Source organism: Colias philodice, chromosome 16 (assembly GCF_061535455.1).
Source record: "Colias philodice isolate Cphi_HAF_F1 chromosome 16, ilColPhil1 Martin Lab GWU primary, whole genome shotgun sequence".
Taxonomy (NCBI): domain Eukaryota; kingdom Metazoa; phylum Arthropoda; class Insecta; order Lepidoptera; family Pieridae; genus Colias; species Colias philodice.
The window spans coordinates 3440005-3463771 of NC_143101.1; the positions used below are offsets into that span (position 1 = coordinate 3440005).

A 23767-nucleotide genomic window follows, 5' to 3' on the forward strand; every position below is an offset into this window, starting at 1 on the left:
AAACAGTTCTAATGAAGAAAATTTAACTGAATTGAAATGATTAAGATACCCAATATTAAGTCCAATTTTCAACTTCCTTACAGTTGGAATTTTATTATAAGCAACTTCCCTATAATTTACCAACTCCTTCGTTTTGCTTTATCTACACAACCTTGTGAATAATCTGATTAACCTGTAGACTGAAACTGTATAACATTGAAAACATTAATTGCAATTTAGCTACATACACAACCTTACCAAGAAACCTGTTACAAAGGAAACATTCATTAAATAAAACAAATAACTCACCTAGGACTAGCCATAGCATGGTACGGAACATCTCTCCCCCTGCCAATGAGCTCATTAGCGCCTTCCACGATGCCCCACGGAGCGATACCGATGCTGACTACACGACCAGCGCGCTGTGACCTCTCTAATTGAAGGGCATCACCGACTTGACGGGTCACACCTGGTTAGAAATGGTTTTGTTGTATTGAAACATAAATGGAGCGGATAAGTTATAGTGTAAATATGCCTATGTGGACTCCACGACCAACGTGCTATCGTGGTGAATTGTGAAAGATCTTATTCCCACGGGAATACTATGACTTCGCGGATGAAACCGCCGCCGAAAAGCTAGACGATCACTAAATATACGATTAACTAAATTAAATGCGATGGTTTTATACACTCTAGAATTTGTTTAATGCTTTTGAAATAGTTCTAGACGAGCAAAAGAAATATAAATGGATGTTTAAAGTTGTTCCTGTGGTTTTTTTATAGGAATTTTAATAAATAAACTGATAGATTATTGATATTTGAGTACATTTAGAAAATTAATTAAGAAAATCTGCAAATAAGGTTTTGAGATTTTGAACAATTAGGTAAAATAAATAAATTATATAATCCTACAGTAAATTTCTTTGCAAAAATAATTCGTAAAGGTTAAATAACAACCACGATTTGGAATCCTTGAGTAAATTATCTCGGCATTTAATGGCAAATTACTCGGAAGACAGATTCTGATTACACGCCTTCGCTAGTAAAGTAAGCACAAAAGATTACTAAAGGTATCTACGGAACAAATAAATCTCTGCTTATCTTTCTGCCTTATATTTTTTAACTCCGCAGCGAAATTTATTTAAAGTTAAGATGAAAATGGCGAGAAAGCTTTAAGATAATGAAATGACTAAGAAATAAGTGCGTTAACTCAACCGTAGAGTAATGCTTTCAAGAGATCAGCCAACTTTAATTTGTTAATTAAACAATGATGTTTTGTGCAAGATAATATTCATTGTAACTGGTGTCCAAATGGCCCTAGGGAATTTCCGGAAACAAACCCAGCGTGGTCCAGCTAGATTTGGGTCAATTTCAAACCGAGAAAGCTTCACATTGCGCAATGTTTTGTTGATTTCCACTCCATTACATAATATTATATTATCTACTAAAAGCCTGCCGCGTAAATAAAATCACACATTTTTAAGTTGCAATTATGTCAGTATCATTATAATATTTACCTGTATTGGTCCCTCCAGTAAAGATCCAGGCACCAGTAGTCTTCGCAGCCTTTAGTAAACCTTTTCTCAAGACCTTCTTGAGTTTCGGCTGCAAATCGAAGTTGGCTTTTCCTCCTTGAATGGTTATCAGAAGTTTTGGCCTTTCTAGCGCCCATTCTCTGGTCAACAGTTGCACTATTAACTCCGGACGAGTGTCGTGTGAAAGTCGTACATACTGTTAACAAAATAAAGTTTATTTTAGTATAAGTTTATAGCTACAAATAGTTTTAGGTACAAGAGCCATACTATGTTTTTGCATCAAACAATTTTACGCTAAAGACAACTATTAAAAATCCTTCAAGTTATTCTTAAAGGATCTCCTATCTTTACGTCAATGTGTCGAATGTTTGTATACTCCAGTCTTACTACAATATACCTGTGCTTTTGTGGGATGTGGTCCACCCTGAAACTCGACAGTTCCATAGGCATCTGTCGGTGATGGCTGCGTGTGCCGAGCTGGTAGCCATGCCTCTCCCACCGGTGCGATGGGGATGTTCGCTCCATGCGCTGTTTTGCTTAGACCACACCAGCATCTGTAATAGAAGTAATAATAAGAATCGAGCTGTTGCTGGCAGGACAAGTATAGTCATGGGGGTTATGTTATGTGGTCACCGATAATAATCATTCGAAACATTGATGGTTTGGTGTTTGTTTCATTTTTGAAGAAACTAGTTACTATTATTATTAAACTAAAAACATATTCTTTGAACTAAAATCATAACGAAGAAGAAGAGAAGAAGAAGAAGTATTTAATTTTGAATATTTATTTGTTTGTTCTAGGGAGAATTCTATTTTTAGATTATGATTTCTTATTGTAGAAAATAAACAAAGAATTTGAATAATAACAACGCAGTGGAATTGAAACAATATTAAAGTTCGCCTGCTCATAAACTACACTTTGTGAGATCGTTGTATTAGTATAAAGTGAGTTATGCGAGGTTTATTGCTGAATATTTTTCATATAAAAATTGCTAGAATATATTGTTTCATATTTTGATGGAATATATTATACAGTATAATATTATGTATGTATACATACTGAGTTTTGGTTGAAATTAATCCACAAGAACGATTCAATATAACAATTAAGATAACAATAGTAATAATTTTTTACAAAACTATGCCTATAACCTCTTTTCTACGAGAGTTTCAAACGAAAACAAAAGAAAGAAAATGAGACATATTTTCAACGGCGTGACAGACGTATTTCAATATTTCAGAGAAACAAAACTACAAAATTATTAGTTATATTTGGAAGAAATTGGGTATGGAAGACCAACCTTCCACAAGTAAAGATGTGGGTAACAGGGACGATCCTGACGATGACAAGGATGAGGAAAGCCGGGACGACCAGGGCACCAACAGTGGGTCATCTTTGTCCGCTTATTCGATCAAAAGTCGCTTAGACATGGCGGCGAACGGACCAGAAATACCGAAACCAGCGTTGGGAAAGCCCGAAACTAAGTCCGAAGAAAAGAAGAAGCGAAGGAAACGTGTCAGCGGACGGGTTGACAAACGTAAGAAGCCTCCAACACGACGGCAGGTGATCAGACGGGCGCCAAGGCGGAAGCCGAGAGCTAGAGTGGAAAAGAAGCGAGATCTGTCTGTGTCTACAATATATTCGCGACTGTCATCTAGTGGCCTGCTGACTCCGGGCTGTGAACGTTGCGGGCACCGATGCTGTCGACGAAGGTAGCTGATAAACTTGTGATGTTTTTGATTAAATTTTTTTATTTGCATTGCTTTGTTTGATTTCCACCTAAACCCAGTATGATATTACCAGATATGAAAAGGAATTGCACAGATATATAAACAAAGGAAAAGGATATGATAGGATTAAGTATTATTATCGGCATGTACGGAAAAGACCTTGCAAGCTTGTTGGTATATCAGGTTAGATAATACCTCTGATTCAATTTATTAAATTACGGCAACCATATTTTGCGGTTCTAAAGTTAAAAAAATATTAACTTATTGGTTTTCTCTTGCAACAGAGATTTAGTATGGATAGTTAGTTCTGTGAAGAAACTCAAAGTCAACAAGTTGTTTAAATTTAAATCCGGTATGAACTACAAACTTTAACAAAGTCGCAAGGACACAGCTGCTTCATTTTAAAATACATAATATGCACATTTAAAATTTATTTAGAGAGCGTTCAAGCAGGATCACGTAGCAATATGCTGTCTCCACTGTTTGTCAACATGGCCATGGGTTCAACACCAGTGGAAAATCAACCTTCTATGTTTTCTTGTGCGGTAAGTATTTAAGTATTATATTCACAATTATATTGAACTGTTTACTCGTAAAAAAAAACTAAAGCATGTATTGAAGGATTGAAGGTGTATAATATACCTATGTCAATGTAAATTTACAATTTAATATTGTTTCTTACAAGTAGGTAGAAACATTATTGCGAAAAATATTCACGGCAAGGTTCAGTGTTGACACGTGAGCCTTTTCAAATAAAAAAAAAAATCATTTTCAAACATACATGAACAGTTCATATGTTATAGAGGTAACTTACTTAATTTGATGTGTAAAACGATATAAATTTTATTATCTTATTAGATTTCACCAGAAATGATTTACGAGTCTATAAGAAAATTGTCTATGTGGAAACAGTGTGTCGAAACTGAAAGTATTATGGAATACATCATGGTAAGTATTTTTTTAATTGTTCCTTATATCTATAATGATTAATATCTATACTAATATTATAAAGAGGAAAAGTTTGTAAGTATGTATGTATGTATGTATGTATGTATGGTTTTCACGCAAAAACTACTGGACCGATTTCAAAAATTCTTTCACCATTAGAAAGCTGCATCTTTACTGAGCAACATAGGCTATATTGCATTTTCAAAAAAATTAGAGATCCTTACCAAAAATGCAATAATGTAACCCAAGGTGTAAAAAAATCCTCAATAAAACTTCTGTCATCGCGTGCGCTGCGGAATCTATTGAAGATAGAACAAAAAAATGTTCTACGGTATTATAGAATGGATCAATATCTACAAGAAAGTCCGCGATACCATATGTCCATCTTCAGTAGTTATGTTACTACAACAACTTTTTTACGTTTTCAAAGTAAATAGAAGTGCCGACAGTAATCAAACCATGTTATCCATATACATATATTAATCCTTATCCCATTAAATGATGTTTTATTATAGACTGTTTCAATACCAGCAAAATACTTTTTAAATGAAAAGAATTGGATATTCCATTCAAAAGATATAACGAATTTTTAAAAGTATTGACAATCTACAGAAAATAGTAGGTATACTGTTCGAGCAGGCCGTAGTGCGGGGGTCACGGAGGAATTCTACCAATATGCGTCTTGACGGAACACAGTGGGGTTTTGGTCGGTAGGAATCCGACATAACCCACGGCCCCTCCCCCGCAGGCCGTGGGTATCTATGAAAGATTTCCCCACTAAAACAAAAAAAAAAAAAGGCCGTAGTGTGGGACGGGGTAAAGGTGATTTTCATGTGATTAAAAATTAAACCTATAGTCCGACCTATAGTAGAATTTTCACTGTAACGATATCGTTATCTATGCGGGTGAAACCGCAGGGCATTGCTAGTATTTTATAATTAAAAGATACCGGTAGTCTGTTTTCAATTATATCATGCATGCGAAACAAGTATATTAAATAAAAAAGTATACTGAGAAATTTCTATATTGTTACACGGAAAATATACCTATACTTAATTTAAACTCATATGATTTGATTAATTTATAAAAACAAAAAAATAACACGAAAGCTTTCATAATCAAAGTATAAGTACTTACAAATAAAAGCATTTTACAAAATGTTGTTGGTCCGAAATGCAAGTTTCTGTGATCTGTGCATTCAACTAATTTAAATTAAATTCCAACCGTTCTTATCTAAGCCCGGATTTTCCTGAATTTAACCACAATAACGTATAACGTTGTTTTTACTAATATTCACAAATATTATCTTCTTTTTCCAAAGCTTATTTTTAATCTTATCGCTTTCCCGCCGTTATGTAAATTGGAAGAAGCGACTTTGTATAGACTATAGAGCATAATATTATGCAGATTAAAAATAACATTATACAGATAAAAAATGCTTTTTGAATTTCGAACTTATGAATCTTAATAATTCGAATCATAATACAGGTACTTTTAGGAATATAAAATCTCAACTATTTAATTAGGGATTAATTTATTTGAATGCTTAAATTAATTAAAAATATATGAGAACATTTTTTTTAAACTGGCATTTGCGTTAAATGCGTGTGGCGTTCATTAAAAAAAAAACTAAATAATATGATTATTGTTGTATTAACGTTTTAAATAGTAACAAATATGAATATAAAAATATGTCCTCCATTTTTTTATAGTTATTCGCATACAATTTCCGTAATAGGTATTACCTAAGTAGACTTACATACATAACATTGTCCCACATTTTGTTTAACAATATTGATAAACATGAACAAAGAAAGTTCTCTACAAAGTATATCACTGTATTTTCCATGCAAACTACAATATGAATAGTTTATATGTTTTTATTTTCATATTCTTAGCGCTTCACCTTAAACCGTTGCAATTCTTTGTTATGACACGCCTTTGTATTTGTCGTCTAGAATACAAGAAAATATTTAGATTTTTCCATTGAGATAATATTAATAGGAGACGACACCGCCTACATCACTTACGTCACATGACGTATGTTGAGCGGTATTTTTTAATGGTTTTAAAGTGAAACGCATCAAACATGCCTTCGTGTGTGTTACGATTTTGCACAAGTAATACAAATAATACGGAAAAGTGCAAAGGAATAACTTTCATCGTTAAGTACCTAACTAAATAATAATTTTTAAAACTTAGTTAGAGCAAAAAAATGGCGCACAGATTTTGTTCGTGGTGTCTCCTCCATACGTAGTAATATTATCTCAATGGATTTTTCGAACGATGCGAATGTAAAATGTTACAATATTTTCTGTTATTTCGAATAGAATTCGTATGGGCTAGGATCTAGCTTATAACGTTAATGTATATTTTCTCAAATCTTATCTGTGACCAAGATAGGTACTTATAAAATACTAGCATTCCGCCCCGGCTTCGCCCGTGGTACATGTTAACGTTTTCTCTCGATAAGAACCATCCTCGTACGTCAAGGAATATAATAAACTAGCATTCCGCCTGCGGCTTCGCCCGCGTTTTCAAAAAAAAAACCCGCATAGTTCCCGTTCCCGTGGGATTTCCGGGATAAAACCTAGCCTATGTCACTCAGAAATGATGTAGCTTTCCAACAGTGAAAGAATTTTTCAAATCCGCCAAGTAGTTTCGGAGCCTATTCAATTCATACAAACAAACAAACAAAAAATCAAACCTTTCCTCTTTATAATATTTGTATAGAAAAAAAGACGGGTTGCACTCCGGGAGTGCCGGCAGAAGTGAAAACTTGATTATTAACGTTGAGCATGTTTGATATTTTGGAATGGTATCTTTTAAATAATGTCAAATAATGTCAATAATAATAATATATCCGAATCGGTGGTAAATGTTAAAAATACTATGTAATGACGATTCGAAAGTGCTACTAAATAGTAGTCTAATTGAATAAATGAATGTTTGAGTTTGAGTTTGAGTTTGATATATACTTACATATAGATAGGTATTCTTGGTTCCGATTCTTGATGAATTTATTTCCACGTAAATTTTGGATTATGTAAAAAGAAATGTAACGGCTTGTTGATGTTCGAGTGTACGATTTTATAGTTAACCTAATTTAAATTTTGACTTGTTGAACTCTTGCATGGAGTGTTTTTGTTGTTATTCTCAAATTATATTATATCATCACTATATAGTATAAAACAAAGTCGCTTTCTCTGTCCCTATGTCCCTCTATGTATGTTTAAATCTTTAAAACTACGCAACAGATTTTGTTGCGGTTTTTTAATAGATAGAGTGATTCAAGAGGAAGGATTTAGTATATAATTTATTATGTTTTAGACAAAGTGGGCGAAGCCGCGGGTGGAAAGCTAGCTATACGTAATTTACAATTTATAGTACCAAAATTGATAGATATTTGAAGTAATTCAGAGTATGAAGGTATAACATTTTCTTATAAGAATGAAAACTAGTTTATTCACGCGTAAATCGCAAGCCAACGGAAAGGAAAGCGTGTCTCTCGCTCTAACACCAGGTGGATCATATTTGCATCCCTCTCGAAACAATGCTTTGAAAACTAAGATGTAATTAGCGAATTGTTCGCTTGCAGAGGAATTATCCGGTTAACCCGGATAAGGATGCTTTGTTGTTGGAACTTTTGGAGAAACTCAGAATCGCTGCTATTGTAGGTATGTTATTTAATTATAAAATTATATCGTTATTATACTATTTTCATTAGCAAAATTGGTGCTTTCGAGGGGCTCGCGAGGTTTTGTGTTAATTTTATTGATTCAATTGTTTATTGTTTTGTGATATAACTATTGATATTTGATAACTTATCCAGATATGACAAAAATAGTGGTCTCGCAAAGTTTTCTGTCAATTTTTATAATTGATTTATATATTTTGCGATTGCCAATACGTATAAGAATATAAAATGCTATTTTAAAAGTCCACTTATATTACCTAAGTGCCATAGCTTACAAAAGTATACCTTAAAGACAGATTGTAGGATAATGCATTTATGATTATTATTTATCAGTAGATACCAAGTATTACATTGGAATTACCGTTTATTCTAAGAAGCTATGTGCGATGCCTGTCAGCTGTAGCATCCATGTCAAGAATGCGAATATAAGGGAATGGAAACTCAATATTAATTAAAATTATAAGTCAACAGAGAAAATTAATAAGCGTGAAATCTATTGAAGCGTTCTTGCTGAACTTTTACATTTAATTTTATTCTTAAACGTGTAGAAATATGGCAAATAGAAGATAAATTAACCCAAAAACAGCCATATTATTTTTGATCTTATTATTGAAGTGAAACTTCTTTAGGCGCGTTGAGAGTAAAATTTCAAGGTCGCGTCACGACAATATCGTCACGTCATGGAGTAAGGCAACGATTTTGGTATCTTTTAAATTTGAATCTTCACAAAGAAGTTTCATTTCTGATACGTGTGCTCGGCACACGCGCTCTTTATTTACTTACATTTATTATTTTAGGTTTCATATGTCAAATGTCCAACAATTCGTGGAGTCTCGCTTGCGCTCTTCAGAATCGAAAATTATCCAAAAATCATGTCACTTTGTTTTGGAAATTATATTCGGATACCATGAAGCCAATATCCAAGGAACAAGCGGTAATTTTTTTACAATTTACATCAGCTAGTCCCTGACAAATCTCATAAATATATATGAGAAAAATGTATATAAGTTTACTAAAATATTTTTTGCGGGTATATAAATATATATACATATACATATACAAGCGTAAACGTCCAGGAATAACGTGGGAAAAAGATTTACAATACAATACAGTTGTTAGTTTTAAAGATTTCAGTCATGCTTGTAGCATTATTGCATAGCAAGGGAAGTAGTTTGTAAACGATAGGTACTAGGTACCTACTTATATAATATGAATTTGGATTCAAATATTTTACTATATTTGTATTTTACGCTAAACAATTTAGTTTTACTTCATTGATTCATTTTTATAACATTACAGAATCAAGGAAATGAAACAGTGAACAATCAGACGCAGGTGCTACGTTTTTGTGATAGAGATATTTTGTAATACATAATAAACATATACGTAATTTATTTAAAAACATTTTAAAAAATGTATATTCTTACATATATACCTACATACATAAAAAAACTTATTTAACATTTATATGTGTACTAGCTTTCCACCCGCAGCTTCGCCCGCGCAGTCAAAAAAAAACCCGCATAGTTCCCGTTCCCGTGGGATTTCCGGGATAAAACCTATCCTATTTCCCGGGATAAAAAGTAGCCTATGTCCTTTCCCGGGTATCAAAATATCTCTATACGAAATTTCATGCAAATTGGTTCAGTTTGAGTAACAGACAGACAGACAGAGTTACTTTCGCATTTATAATATTAGTATGGATGTATATAAAGAACCTATCCCACGAAAAAGAATAGCAAAATTCTACGAAAAAAAAACAAAGATTGAATTACGAGTGTCAAAAAGAAGCAAACCTTTAAATCTTCCCGCGATTTTTTTAAACATTGAATAGGAATGGAATGCGAAGTACTCTGGAGACATATAAGGTTATAATACACTCCAAAGAGACTTGCCTGTAAGAAAATGGGAAGCTAGCCGCCATTTATAGACCTATCATATTTTTTTATGTGTAAATTAATCTCCAGGTTCTGACATATGATATGGGTATATTTTTCTTAATAAATTGCAATGTCTGGTTTTAATGACATAGTTAAGTACGTTCGTAATAATATTTCTATTTTTGTATGTAAGATTAGACGGAATGAAAGATTTTACGTTTTTTAAACGCGATTTACGGTATATGTCTACTATTTTAATCCATAAATAACAAAGAAATTAGCAGCAAAGTCATGAAAAGAAGACGTAGTTACGATAATTTTTGTTATGTCAATATGTACCGAATTACATAGAGCATAATATTATGATTGATATGTTTACCTATATCATGTTAACTGAGTCGTAGATATAATACGCGTATGAAGTCAAACAAGAGAGAAATAAGAAATAATCCCAAAAGTTTTCCTTATCACGTAGGTTGATTGAAATTTACGATATATCCGTTATTTTGAAGCGATTTCCGTGACAACGAGACCAAGTTATATTGAATACGGGAGTGTTCTAACTTTTCTCATATTTGTTTGTGGGTAATATTTTTCGTAATAGAATAAAAATAGAATTTTAGTTTCGTTTCAGTTAAGGCTTGCGAAAAGGCCCAATCATAATTCAGCCAAATAATTTTCGATATATTTTATTCAAAGAAAATAAGTAGGGATATTCTGCTTTTTGGAGGGAAATGCTCTATATTTAAATTTTTAAATTTATATTTTTTTAAATAATGTATCAAGTATTACTACTAGGTATTCTCGTTAACCAAAATTATATTTTCTGTCATCGACACTATTAAATTTCGATATAAGATTGATGATTGCATCCATATTTAAAATGCTTTTATCTTCACACCCAAAACTTCCACAATATAAAGACGGAAACAACAAAAGATTAAGAAAGCGTCCTTTCAGCCATAATTATACTAAAATCTCATTTAGGTAAATGCTTAATCTAAACGCCTAATATCCATTCATGTTCACTATTGAATTTAATTCATGAACATTTCCACTTTAGCGAGCGAAGTAAATGAAATTATTTATGTAGTTTAACTAAATACCTTGAAACACTATCTTGCTATTGAAGATCTGTCAAAGCTTAACTACGTGACACAGTGTTAATAAAATTATAAATATTATTTACATACGATTTGCGAGTAATTCCGTTTTGAAGTTGGTGAATCTTGAGTGGCACTTTGTGAATTTAATTAATTATTGTTATCTCCACTGAATCATCAATATTTAACAAGATATTGAGTGATTTCGAACTTGTTGAGAAAGACAAAGTTTAATATACCCGCAAATAGTAAGTTAATAAACCGATGTCAAGTTTTAAATACTCACTGTCATTTGATCTTGACAAAGTCAACGATACAGTCTACCAACATTACCAACTCGTCAGCATCACAGATTAGTAAGAATAACGTTCCATTTAACGCATCATAAAAACATTATACACCGCAGCGTTTCTTAATAATGAAGTGCAGGGCTTGCAACAGGATTATAAAACCAATTGATTCTAAAATTTGTTCTTTGTGTTCTGGGCAGTATCACTATCAGTGTTTGGGCATATCGAATGAAAATTTTAATAAGGAATCGAAACAAACCAAAGCCAATTGGAAGTGTCCTGACTGTAAGAGTACTGATAAAAGGGGTGATAACACGAACACACCTATAAGACAGCAAATTGTACCCAGCCCACCATTAACTTCAAGCAGTACATGTGACTTTGTATTAGAGGACCTCAAGTTGTACTTTGAAGAAAAATTAAAAGAGTCAACCGCTACTATTCTTTCACAAGTCAAACTGCAGATTGCTGAACATAATAAAGCTATACATCAGGAGTTGGAGCAAGTAAAAACTAGTATCAACTACGTGACTGCGCAGTTTGATGATTTAAATAAAGAAGTGAAGGAAAAGGCTAAGATAATAGAAACTCTCACGTTGCACAACGAAGAGCTCCGTTCTCAAATCACTAATGTAAATATTCAGTTAAATAATATAGAGCAAAAATCACGGTCGTGTAACATTGAGATTCAGTGTGTACCTGAGAACAGAAGTGAAAATATTCTGACGACTATTAAACAGCTTGGAAGGGTTGTATCGAGAGAAATAGTCGATCACGAGATTGTTGACTTCCACAGAGTTCAAAAATTGAATCAACAAACTGACAGACCGCGATCAATAGTAGTGAAATTGATTAGTCCTCGCGTACGAGACGAACTACTGGCAGCCGTTCGAACATTTAATAGAACCAATTCTCAGGAGAAGCTGCACTCCGGGCATCTAGGTATATCAGGCAATAAGCCAATTTTTGTCACCGAGCATCTGTCCCCTGCGAATAAGAAACTGCATGCATCTACGCGAATAGCTATTAAGCACAAACAATACGATTTTATATGGGTTAGGAACGGTAAAATATTCGTCCGTAAAAACGTAGCATCAAAACCTGTATTAATAGATAGTGAGGAGACGATTAAAAACCTGTAATAATTAGTTATAGGTACCCTAATTAACTTTTCCTAACTGTTATTTATTATTTTGTCGTTTTTTATGTTTTTAAGTATATATTATCAAAATGTAAGAGGTTTGAGAACCAAAACTGAATTTTTTTTCTTAAATGTGTTACAAAGTGATTATGACGTTATAGTACTGACAGAAACCTGGCTTAATGAATCTGTTTATGATTATGAGATTCTGGATAATAGGTATAATGTTTATAGACGGGATCGTAAATCCACACGATCATGCCTCAGCAAAAAAGACGGCGGAGGGGTCTGCATTGCTGTACATAAACGTTTAAATGTTACAAGAAGGCGCTCATGGGAATCCAATTGCGAAGATATATGGCTAACGATTGATATAGCTAGCGGGTCTAAACATTATTACCTAAATATCTGTGCTGTATATATGCCTCCTCCAATAACTCTTGATTATGTAAAATTATTTGATAAAAATGTCACCAATGTAATTTGTAACAAGCTAAGAGGTAACAAGATTAAACAATCATCTACTCTATTATTGGGTGATTTTAATATGCCGAATATAATTTGGGAACACGACAAAAGCTCATCTTGCGTACCGTCAAGATCGAATTGTAATAATGTGGAAAACATATTTTTGGATGATATTATCTTTAACAATTTAAGCCAATGCAATTTTATTAAAAACGATAGAGGTGGTATCCTGGACCTCGTTCTTACGGATACTCCTAAGCTAATACAGGTTAATTTATGTCAACAGCCATTAATAAATTTAGATTCATATCATCCAGCTCTTGAGATAGAATTGAGTACAGGAAAAAGTCAAATCTCTCTAAAACAGGTAAGAACTCCATTTTTAAATTTTAAAAAAGCTAATTATACCGATATGAATGAAAAACTGTCGCGTTTACAATGGTCAAAAATTTGGGAAGATGATAAGAGTCTCGATCAGATGGTTAACAGTTTTTATTCATCCATCGTTCCCATTATAGAGGCAAATACTCCTTTAAGTAAACCTAAAAGTGAAAACTATCCAATCTGGTTTAGTTCAGCTTTAATAAAGTGTGCGAAAGAAAAGAATAAATACAATAAAAGGTATAAATTATACAAAAATCCGAGGGACAAAGAAACAGTTTATATTCTGAGAAAAAGATATGATAGTATGTTAAAAAAATGTTTAAAGAATTTTAAAGAAAATGCTGGGAATACACTGAAAACTAACCCTAAACATATATGGTCCTTTGTGAATAATTTAAAGCGCAACAGTGGTTCTATTCCTAACCAGATGATCTTAGGTACTAAAACGGCCTCCGGTGGAGAAGAAATATGCGAGTTATTTTCGGAATATTTTCAATCGGTATATGAATTACTGCCATCTTCTATAATATCCCAACCACAAAATAACCCACCATCTGTGTTACCTGATTGTTTGAACTCAATAAGTAATATTTGTTTAAGTGAATATGAGGTACGTACAGCTTTAAAAAAACTTGACCCAAATAAAGGATCCGGCTTGGACGATATACCGAACGTTTTTCTTAAAAACTGCGCGGATAGTTTGTCTGGGCCTTTGTGTGAATTATACAATAGATCTTTAAAAGATGGCATTTTCCCACTGCACTGGAAAAGGGCGCGGTTAACACCAATACATAAAAATGGTGATAGGAACGCTGTATCGAATTACCGACCTGTGTCTGTTCTTCCGGCACCTGGTAAAGTTTTAGAATCGCTGGTTCAACAGAAAATTTACTGGCATGTTAAACATAAACTGCACCCAGAACAACATGGTTTTTTACCAAAGAAATCTACCACCACTAACTTAGTCAGTTTCATTGAGGATGTTGCCGGCGCTATCGATGAAGGACAGGAAATCCACGCTATTTACACGGACTTTAGTAAGGCGTTCGATTTAATTGATCATAATTTATTACTAAGAAAGATTTATGAATTGGGTATTCATGGGTCCTTGTACCGCTGGTGCGAATCATACTTAAGTAACCGGACTCAATTAGTCAAGATTCGAGGATATACATCACGAGCTAATGTAATCCCAACGGGCGTGCCTCAGGGATCCCATCTGGGTCCCCTTTTTTTCTTATTATTTGTAAATGATCTTGCCAGTAGTCTAAAATGTAATTTTAAAATGTATGCGGACGATTTAAAATTGTATATGCGAATTCAATGCGAAGACGATAAGAATATGCTACAAAAAGAATTATACCACGTTGAAGATTGGTGTCTCAGGAACAGAATGCTATTAAATGAAAATAAATGTTATTGCATGAACTTCACAAAAAAGAAGAACACGTTACCTCTTTCATATATTTTAAAAAGTAGCAATCTTAAACAAGTATACAGTATTAGAGACTTAGGAGTCATGGTGGACAGTTCACTGAATTTCAAAGATCACATGGATCACATAATAAGTAAATCGTCCAGTCTTTCCGGATTCATTTCTAGGCAATTAAAATATTTTAAGGACCCTTGTGTTGTGATTCCTATTTACAATTGCATTGTAAAAAGTGTCTTGGTATATAACAGCTGTGTTTGGTCTCCCAGCTATGCTGTGCATTCCAGTAGATTGGAGAGAATTCAGAAAAGATTTGTATATCAACTGTCGTACATTAATAATCAATGCAAAACATTGGTATCATACGAAAAAAGATTGAGTTTTTACAAAATGAGGCCTCTAAGTGTGCGCCGCAAAGGTTTGGACATACTGTTTCTGTACAAACTGATACATGGTCTTGTGGATTGCCCTGAACTCCTTTCGCGCATTAAAATAGAAGTTCCACGTCCTGCTAGCCGTTTGGAAAATAGGAAGTGCTTTAAATTACCCTATTGTCGTACTAACGTAGGTCAAAATTCTCCTTTATACAGGTGCTGTTCGTACTATAATGGAATTAGGTATGATTTCGATATTTTCTCGAGTTCTCTAGCCTCAGCCAGAAGTAAAATATACTCTGCGTTGAGTACCTAAAAATAGTAGTAGTAGTGTTATTTTATGTAGTTTTACTGGGCACGATGTGCTCACTGGTTTTAGGAGTTGCACCGCAAATGTTTTGTTCTGGTGAATTGTTTTTAAGGCTATTTGAGTGACAACTTCGATTTGTGAGCCAAATAAATAAAAAAAAAAAAAAAAATTATGAATTAAACGAGCCGGATCATTAAACACTGTTCATATGTAATTTAATATTTCAGTATTGTACACAATTCATGTAATATATTGTATGTATTAATATTAGTTTAATGATCTTAGCTGTACTTTATAATTCTTGAATATATGCCTGCTACATTTTAATATCGATGTTCTGTTATTTGAAAGAATTTATAAATAAGAGACACCTATTAATATTATTATTCATTCTATAAATTTATAAAGAATAGAAAAAATTCGATCACGAGGCGAAACTCGAACAAAATTTATATTTATGCTCTTTATAAATTTATATTTATAACGCATTTGAATGCCATAAAACCAAAAATATCAATTTCAAAAAATTATTCATTCTGTTTCACTTTTAGTTGCTTAAAATAAGAGAATCATTTTTCAAGATAATCCTTCATTTCCGATTAAGTATCATAGGAAATAGAACAGAAAGCATTCAGAAATAAATACATTTTCTTTATTCTGTGAGATTTACTAATTTAGAACATCAATGAAACCGAAATATACATTAACGGGTTGCATTCCTCCTCTTACAAGATCAGTAAATACCTCATGTTTGCAATGCTATATTAGTCTAATACAAATCGCATTTAATTTCTGGTGAATATCAATCAACGCTTAAGCTGGCTTTGCCCCAATAAGGTTAATAGTGTAATATGCTCCGTATTAGTTCTATATTAATCCTAGAAGCTTCTTGTTCCACAGAGTTTACAAAGTGATCGAACATTTCAACAAACAACTCATCTGGATGCAATTATTGGAGCACAGAACCTCCATTAATATCGAGAATACCGATTGCACCTGCTCTTTGTAATGAAAAGAACGATTATTACTGCACTTAAACGTCAAGCTAAATTGACATCTTGGTTCCATTAACATTAGAAATATGGTTTAGACGGAATACTTAAAACTTGGAGTGATACCGAACGTTTTCCTTTAAATTTTTTCCATAAATTTTAATCCCAATAAATATTAAGCAGCAATTAAAAGCAAAGGCGTAAAAATATACACAAAGCGGGTGAAATCGCGGGAAACAGCTAGTATATAAAATATTACTCACACATGCTCATCTTTAGCGCTGGCCACGAAGCACTTACACTCCCGCTTCTGAAAAGTGCTCTCAATCCAACTGCGAGTGGTTTTCTGTAACAAACGATATTTATAGGCATTAGATATTATTAATATTAATCTCCTAGAGGAGGACTTCAAGCGTAGAGAATGATATGATGAAAACCTTTTTAAAATGATTAAGTACTTTCAAAATGTGATTTGTCGGCACTAATAGTTATTACTTATGAAGCAAAATTCTGATATTTGAAGATATACTATTGAGGATGTTAACCTCCCTATATTAAAACAACCATGGGCGTAGCTAGCCATGGGCACAGGGTGGGGCAACAATAAAAAAAATAATATTTAACTAGCAAGGTCTTATTCCGGTTAATTTTTAAGCTTTGAACCTCAAAAGAATAAAAACAAAACCCTTATACATCATTATGATGTATTAATTTCTAATGGCTTAATAGAAAATTAAACTAATTTAAATGGTAGACATAACTCAATAAATAAAGCATTTAACCGCGCACTTCCGATACAATTTCATTTTTATTTTAGGGTTTCACTAACACAAAATGCTGACAGATCCAGGTGGAGCTTCGCTTCATCGGAAAAGTTTTATAGAAAAATTTATTTTTAATACATATTTTAAAATATTCTCCTTTCATTTTCTTTTATTTTATTCTTGCATCCGAAAATAAAATAATTACTCAATATTATTTAGTTGTACGAAATATATACGAAACATACCTTGAAATTTTCTATTTTTCGCCCGGTAATCCGACATTAAACGTTAAATAACTCAAAAAGTGTGGGCATTAGAAAAAAATTCAAATAAAGTGAATAAGTGATCTTAAAAAATGGATAGATGCATTTCATTGATAAATCCAATATTTTCGAGTTACTAGCCAAAAACGATAAACCAGTACATTAAATAGGCCATAAATCATACTCGGTGAGTTTTACAAAAAAGTTTACAGGATAAAAAAGATGCGAAATTTTATTTTCTACAAAAAAACAAAATAACTTTTGTCTAAAAGTGGATAGTTTCAGAGATATCGGCCAAAAACTTTTCTCTAAGATTGTGAGCGAAGCTCCACCTGGATCTGTCAGCATTTTGTTTTTTTATGGTCAGTAAGTGACCCTTATCCTAAAAAAAGTGAAATTTGATCGGAAATTGAGTGTGAATTTTGCCAAAAAAAAACAGCTTTATTTAGTCGGGAAACAGTTCTACTTTTTCTGTCACTAAATATTATTATATAATATATCATGTAACATAGAAGCCTCAGCTATTTCCTTTTTTTGTGCGTAATTCCACGAAATCCATCCAAATAATATGTGTCCCTAACTTCAGCCGTTTGGACGCTCGCGCTGGGCGTATGAAAATTTGTTAATCAGTCAATTTAGAGGTAAATAATTGCACACATATCTGATTGACTCACATACACAAACGAAAAACAAAAGGATCATTTTTGACGTTTGTGAACGTATCCAGGAATCAATCGTGCGCAAGCTTATTGTTTATGATCGCATTTTTTTATGTTGACTAACAACTTTCGAGCGTGAATTTTTTTACGGATATTAAGTTTTTTGGATTTGATTAGGTACCTTCCAGGTCAGAGTCAGGGTGGGGCAAGCGCCCCACCCTGCCCCACCGTGGCTACGCCCATGAAAACAACTACTGTCACGACTTCTGTATTTTAATCCGACTGTATGCTATTTTCAGAAGAATCTTCAATATATTTTAAAAAGTAAAATGCACAACTCATAAGGTGGTCTATTGAGAACCCTCTGTTTTGGGAACGTCGGTACAGAACGTTTACTAAATTTGTTTTTGTTGGAAATGAACGAAATACGACCTTACCATTGATCGTACCGACGGTATTGAACTGTATAATCTCATCATAATATTATACTTTCAAAACCGACGGAATCTATAGGTCTTCGAATAATAGAGCGGTTTGCATGGAATTCAGCGGGCATGTGCCACTTGGGCTAATAAATTGTGGCATTGTGCCAAGTTTTATTTACTGAACCTTTTATGCGAGGGTCAAATGGCCTCGTTAAGCAGATTTGGATTAATTATTGCGAAAGGGTCAGCAAATTTTGCTGGATTATTTAGGATTTTAATCTGTTAATTTTGAAACCCTGACGCGACGGTTTTGATGTGGTACGTCGTTGAGCATTCTAATGTACACTCTGATGATGGACATACCTAATTTAATAATGAGTGTCGTATAACCTGTTAAACCCTTGTGAGAGAGAAAAATAATGAATGTTTAATTTTTATTCCATCTAATAAATCTAACCAATCTCATGTAGCTTTATTTTATCCCAATCCATCACATTGCATGGTTCTTATGTTACTCAATCATGCAAGAAGTAGATACTGTATCTTTTGTATACAATTTGCAACATAAAGGCACATAATATTATAACAGACATATTCAATTTAATTAAAACTACGTATGTATTACATAAATTTGATTAATCTTTATATATAAAAATGAATCGCAAAATGTGTTGGTAAGCGCAAAACTCGAGAACGGCTGAACCGATTTCGATAATACTTTTTTTTATTATATTCCTTGAAGTACGAGGATGGTTCTTATGTAGAGAAAACGTAAACATGTACCACGGGCGAAGCCGGGGCGGACCGCTAGTAATATATAATAACAGATCCCCAGTTATAAACTTGTTCAGGTAACGCAAGGTTATCGAAGTTTCATAAAGCTACAATGGACCCTTTAAACTCAGTAATGTTATTTCAGCAAAGTTCATAGAAACTGAGTAAAAGCTTGATGGTTCCAAATGGTATCTTGATGCTGAATGTACCTTTCTTCAGTTACTAATAACGTTCCGGAAAGTGCTAAGAGCGGTGCGACAAAGGAAGCTTTAAACAAAACGAAAATTCCTGTATTTAAAATTGAACTTTGGGTTCAAAGGATAAGGTTTCATTTGGCGTTACACAAATTTCTTGTGTATCAATGTAGAAAGATTAAATTAGGCTGCGTTTACTTTATTGTGGACTGGCTCGCGTACTGGCGAATAATAGAATAGATGTGTTTTCATGAAATGATGAATGCCCGCTGTCCTAACTTGGCAACCAAATTAAGTCTAATGGAAGTAAAAATAATTCCACGTTTTCTATAATCATATAAATTGAGAATGTATTTTAGCAGATAGGAATAAAATAAGAAACCACGGTATCCAGTTAGTTAAATCACATTTTCAAAGTATATATCTGTATGCCAATCTAATCCAGTATATGATACCGGATACGCTATATTTCTCAGTTTAAAACGTTATCTTAGCCAGTTACTAGAACAATAGCAACGAAGCACGTACAGATAAATTCCTGTAACTGAAAATGGCACTGCGTCCCTGAAAAGAGACGTAGAAATGTAAGACGTACCTACCTACTTTGCTGTTGCTACGCTTGAGATGGTACAATGTAATTTTTATATTAAATACCTCGGTAGGATAAAATATTAATATATTTTGTAAATATTATGTAATCGATCATAAGAAAATATACTTTTTTTTCAGCACAATCTATAAAGCCCCGCTATGTTAAGTTTTATGTAAACGCAAAATTAACAAACTTAAAAATTCTAAAAAAATTGCATACTTAAACATAACAACTATGCATAAAAGTTTTCTGAGATAAAAATTTTACATTGCATGTTGGAAAAATGTAAACATTGAGCATTTTAAATGAATACATGCAGCTGTGGCGAAACGACAATATTGAATAAAACAAGTATAACAGAAATTACGAAGTTTATAAACTTTTTTATGATCAAGCATTTTTTGTAACAGATAAAAGGATAAGATAAAATTCCAATTTCATTGTGTACTGAGGTATGAGGCATGTTCAACAAAATTATTAATGAATGCTGATCAAATTTTGCGTAATGATACACGATTTAACATAGTATTATTTAACTGCTTCAATAAAGACTATGAAAAAATATAGAGCCGGCATTATCATAACGTACAAGTTGTTTAATGTTTTTGGCTACAATTCATCATTGTAAAGCTCATGTTTATAAAAGAGAATTAATTACAATCCAGCTAAACCATATCAATCGCAATATTAAACAGACATCAAGTTAGTTTCAATACTCAACTGATAATTAATTAGTATTTTTATTATTTACTAACATTAGCTTATAAGTCACGTACTACACTAATGGATCTCTGTCATCTAATTGTTTAAAATAAACACAGTTCAATACACATCTTAATGAATACGCTTTCAAATTTAAAGATGAATAAAACATTGAGTCAAATGAAAGCAAATCAATTTTCCGAATCAAACGTAATTTCCAATCTCGTGTCGCCTAATTCGAAATACTTCTTAAACAGAACTCAACAGGTGTCCTGGCTTAGCCTTTTATCTCTCTGGTCTTTTGTTTTAAGAGAAACATTTCTCTGACCTTTCATAAATATGCTAGTAGGCGCTAAAGTGGACATTTTCCTTGTTTTTGTTTGTGGTCTGGTGGCTCTTTGCAGAGGAGTTTTAACTAGTAATTTATAATCTATGTAGCTACCTTTATTAAATTTATGTATCGATAAGCGATATATAGAAGAACAACGTTTGCTGGGTCAGCTAATGTTCATGCATAAATGTATAGTGGTGCAAACTTTAAAACGATTTCCCAGGTCAGGACTAAGGTCAGAGAAGCTAAGAAAGTTTAAAAGTGATATCCCGTGTTATCGTATCGGAAGATGCATTTCAACTATGATATATTGATCGATTTTCTTTATAGACATGCAACTGATCAATCAGAAGGTTAGAAATTTGATCTTCTTCATAGAAATGAACTGCCACCTCAATACATAAAATATTTATTACGACTCTTAAACATTTAAATATGATATGATAGAAAATATTTGAGTTCTAACACTAATATGATCAATATCCTTACTAAAATAAAACTATTCCACCGTGTGTCAAGTGCTGCGAAAAAACGATTAACTTCTTACAAGTTTTTAATAAAACACCAGTAAATCTAGCAAGTTTGGCTACAATTTACGTGTTGGCAAGATGTCGACGAGTTGTGTTATTAGTTATAGGTTTATAGGCGAAGTTTCAATTGCGCTAACCCTGTCTAGATTTTGCTTTATTACATGATCTGTTGTAGCAATTAAACGATATCGTTTTGGAGTTTGACTAATGGGAAATTGCTTTGTATCGTTCAGAAATTAAAACTAGTTGTAAAAATTTGCTTTTCTCTTGGCCATGAATGAGATTTTTTTATACAAAGCATTTGATTGCTATAAAACTAAATATTAAAATGAGAGAGTTATTTTAAGCAGTACATAATTAATGATACAGTGATTGACAAACGATTGTAAAATGTCTGGGTAATAATGATAAGTAAATGCATTCATCAATTTGATTGAAAAAAGTTTCAAACATTAAATTGTGTTACACAAGTCGTGAAAATTTTAATTTCCACATGGAAAATAGGTCAAAGACTTTCTTAATAGGTCCTTTAAACCGCTTACTTCCTTGTATCTATACCGCTAATTACAACGAAAAGATAATAACACAGCAAAGATATAAATAATAACTATAAGTTATCTAACGTATATATTTACGTGATTTTAAATCCGAATCCCTGCAGCTTACAAACTCTCGAAATCTCAACATGCACGAAATTGCAATTTAGATCGTTAGCATCTGCATTAATTGTTTCAGTGTTTATACATATATGGTGTATACATAGGTGGTGTACATACTGAGTGGATAATGTTGTCATTCAAATTCTATTTAATTTGCTGTTTGCAGTTACATGCATGGTAGATACATTGTAGAGTATCTTACACATTCTGCATATAAATAATCAAAGTTAAATAATAAAATATTTATGAGTAGGTGGTAGGTGGTAAGATACTTATACTAATATCATAAATATGAAAAGTTTGGTTGAAATTTTGTGATGAGCATTTTCAATAAGATCACTGTCTTCAAGAGAGTGATTATGATTTCTTAAATCAGTAGATAAGTAGTGACTATTTCGACAAACAATTTTTTGAATTTGAAGACGCAGTAGTAGTAACGCTTTTAACAAGGGATGTGACATTCACATCCCAATATTATGTAATATGAAAAAAAAAGAATGTTTGAGGCACATAAAATGACTAACCTCATATTATTCTTCATTTGTTGGAGCTTTATAATAAACTAGCTTTCCGCCTGCGGCTTCGCCCGCGTTTTCAAAGAAAAACCCGCATAGTTCCCGTTCCCGTGGGATTTCCGGGATAAAACCTAGCCTATGTTACTCGTGGGTAATGTAGCTTTCGAATGGTGAAAGAATTTTTAAAATCGGTCCAGTAGTTTATGAGCCTATTCATTACAATCAAACAAACAAACAAACAAAGTTTTCCTCTTTGTAATATTAGTGTAGATGTACCTAATTAATGAAAAAATTATAGAAGTTAAGGAACTTTATAACAGCTTGGTGTTATCTATCACCCAGCAGCGTAAATGATGCAAGTCATTAGCGTATCTTGCATCTTAAGTGAACTTTTAATAACTTATCTAAACATTTATAATAGCAATTTTTTCATTAAAATTAATAGTACATACCTAATACAACGCTTTTTATTGGGCTTCGTGACAAGTAAAGTATTGGCAACAATAAGAAACATTTTATCATGAAATGTTTTTTTGAAATAAGTATGTACTTTAAAAATATGTGTAAGTAAAAGGTTTATAGATAAATTGTTGGCAATTCACTAAAACTACTAAGGAAACAGGAATGCACACGACATAATATAATTTACGTAAATCTAGTTTCTAAAAGTGGAATATTCAGCTCATACATCCCAAATCACAAACAGATTTACAGCTCAAGCTCGGATCGATCTCTGGCAGGCCTTTGATTTAATCAATATTAGCAATTCATGAGATCAGGCATTCAGTGACAATGTCCCGTCCCGTACAGACAGACGACAGACGGTTTATATGTAAATTCGATATTAATTTTGGCCACCGTAAACGACCTAGACCGGTCCTTACTAGTTTTCGGTTGAAAATATTTATCTGTTTTTATTATTGTGCAGCCGAGTGTGCGAGTGATAAAATATGTTTCAATATTGGAAATATATGTATGTTTTATTTGATTTGTATCGTCTATATTGTAATAGCTGTAAATGAAAATTTATTAAGTACTCACAAGTCACACATGTACGAATACTGCTTAGGAAGTATTGTAAATTTGTAACTAAGA

General features: G+C 32.8%; 1 protein-coding gene across 3 annotated transcripts in view; it reads right to left on the reverse strand.

The window, feature by feature from the left end:
• The window catches only part of Trpm (transient receptor potential cation channel, subfamily M), a 191250-nt gene that overhangs the window by 57308 nt on the left and 110175 nt on the right, over positions 1 to 23767 (reverse strand). For all 3 annotated transcript variants that reach the window (XM_089705245.1, XM_089705243.1, XM_089705244.1), the window contains exons 2-5: positions 16528 to 16610; positions 1912 to 2068; positions 1497 to 1710; positions 289 to 448 (exon numbers count right to left, since the gene is read on the reverse strand). In XM_089705245.1, coding sequence (XP_089561371.1) covers positions 289 to 448; positions 1497 to 1710; positions 1912 to 2068; positions 16528 to 16610 — 614 coding nt within the window. The remainder of the gene's footprint in view (positions 1 to 288; positions 449 to 1496; positions 1711 to 1911; positions 2069 to 16527; positions 16611 to 23767) is intronic.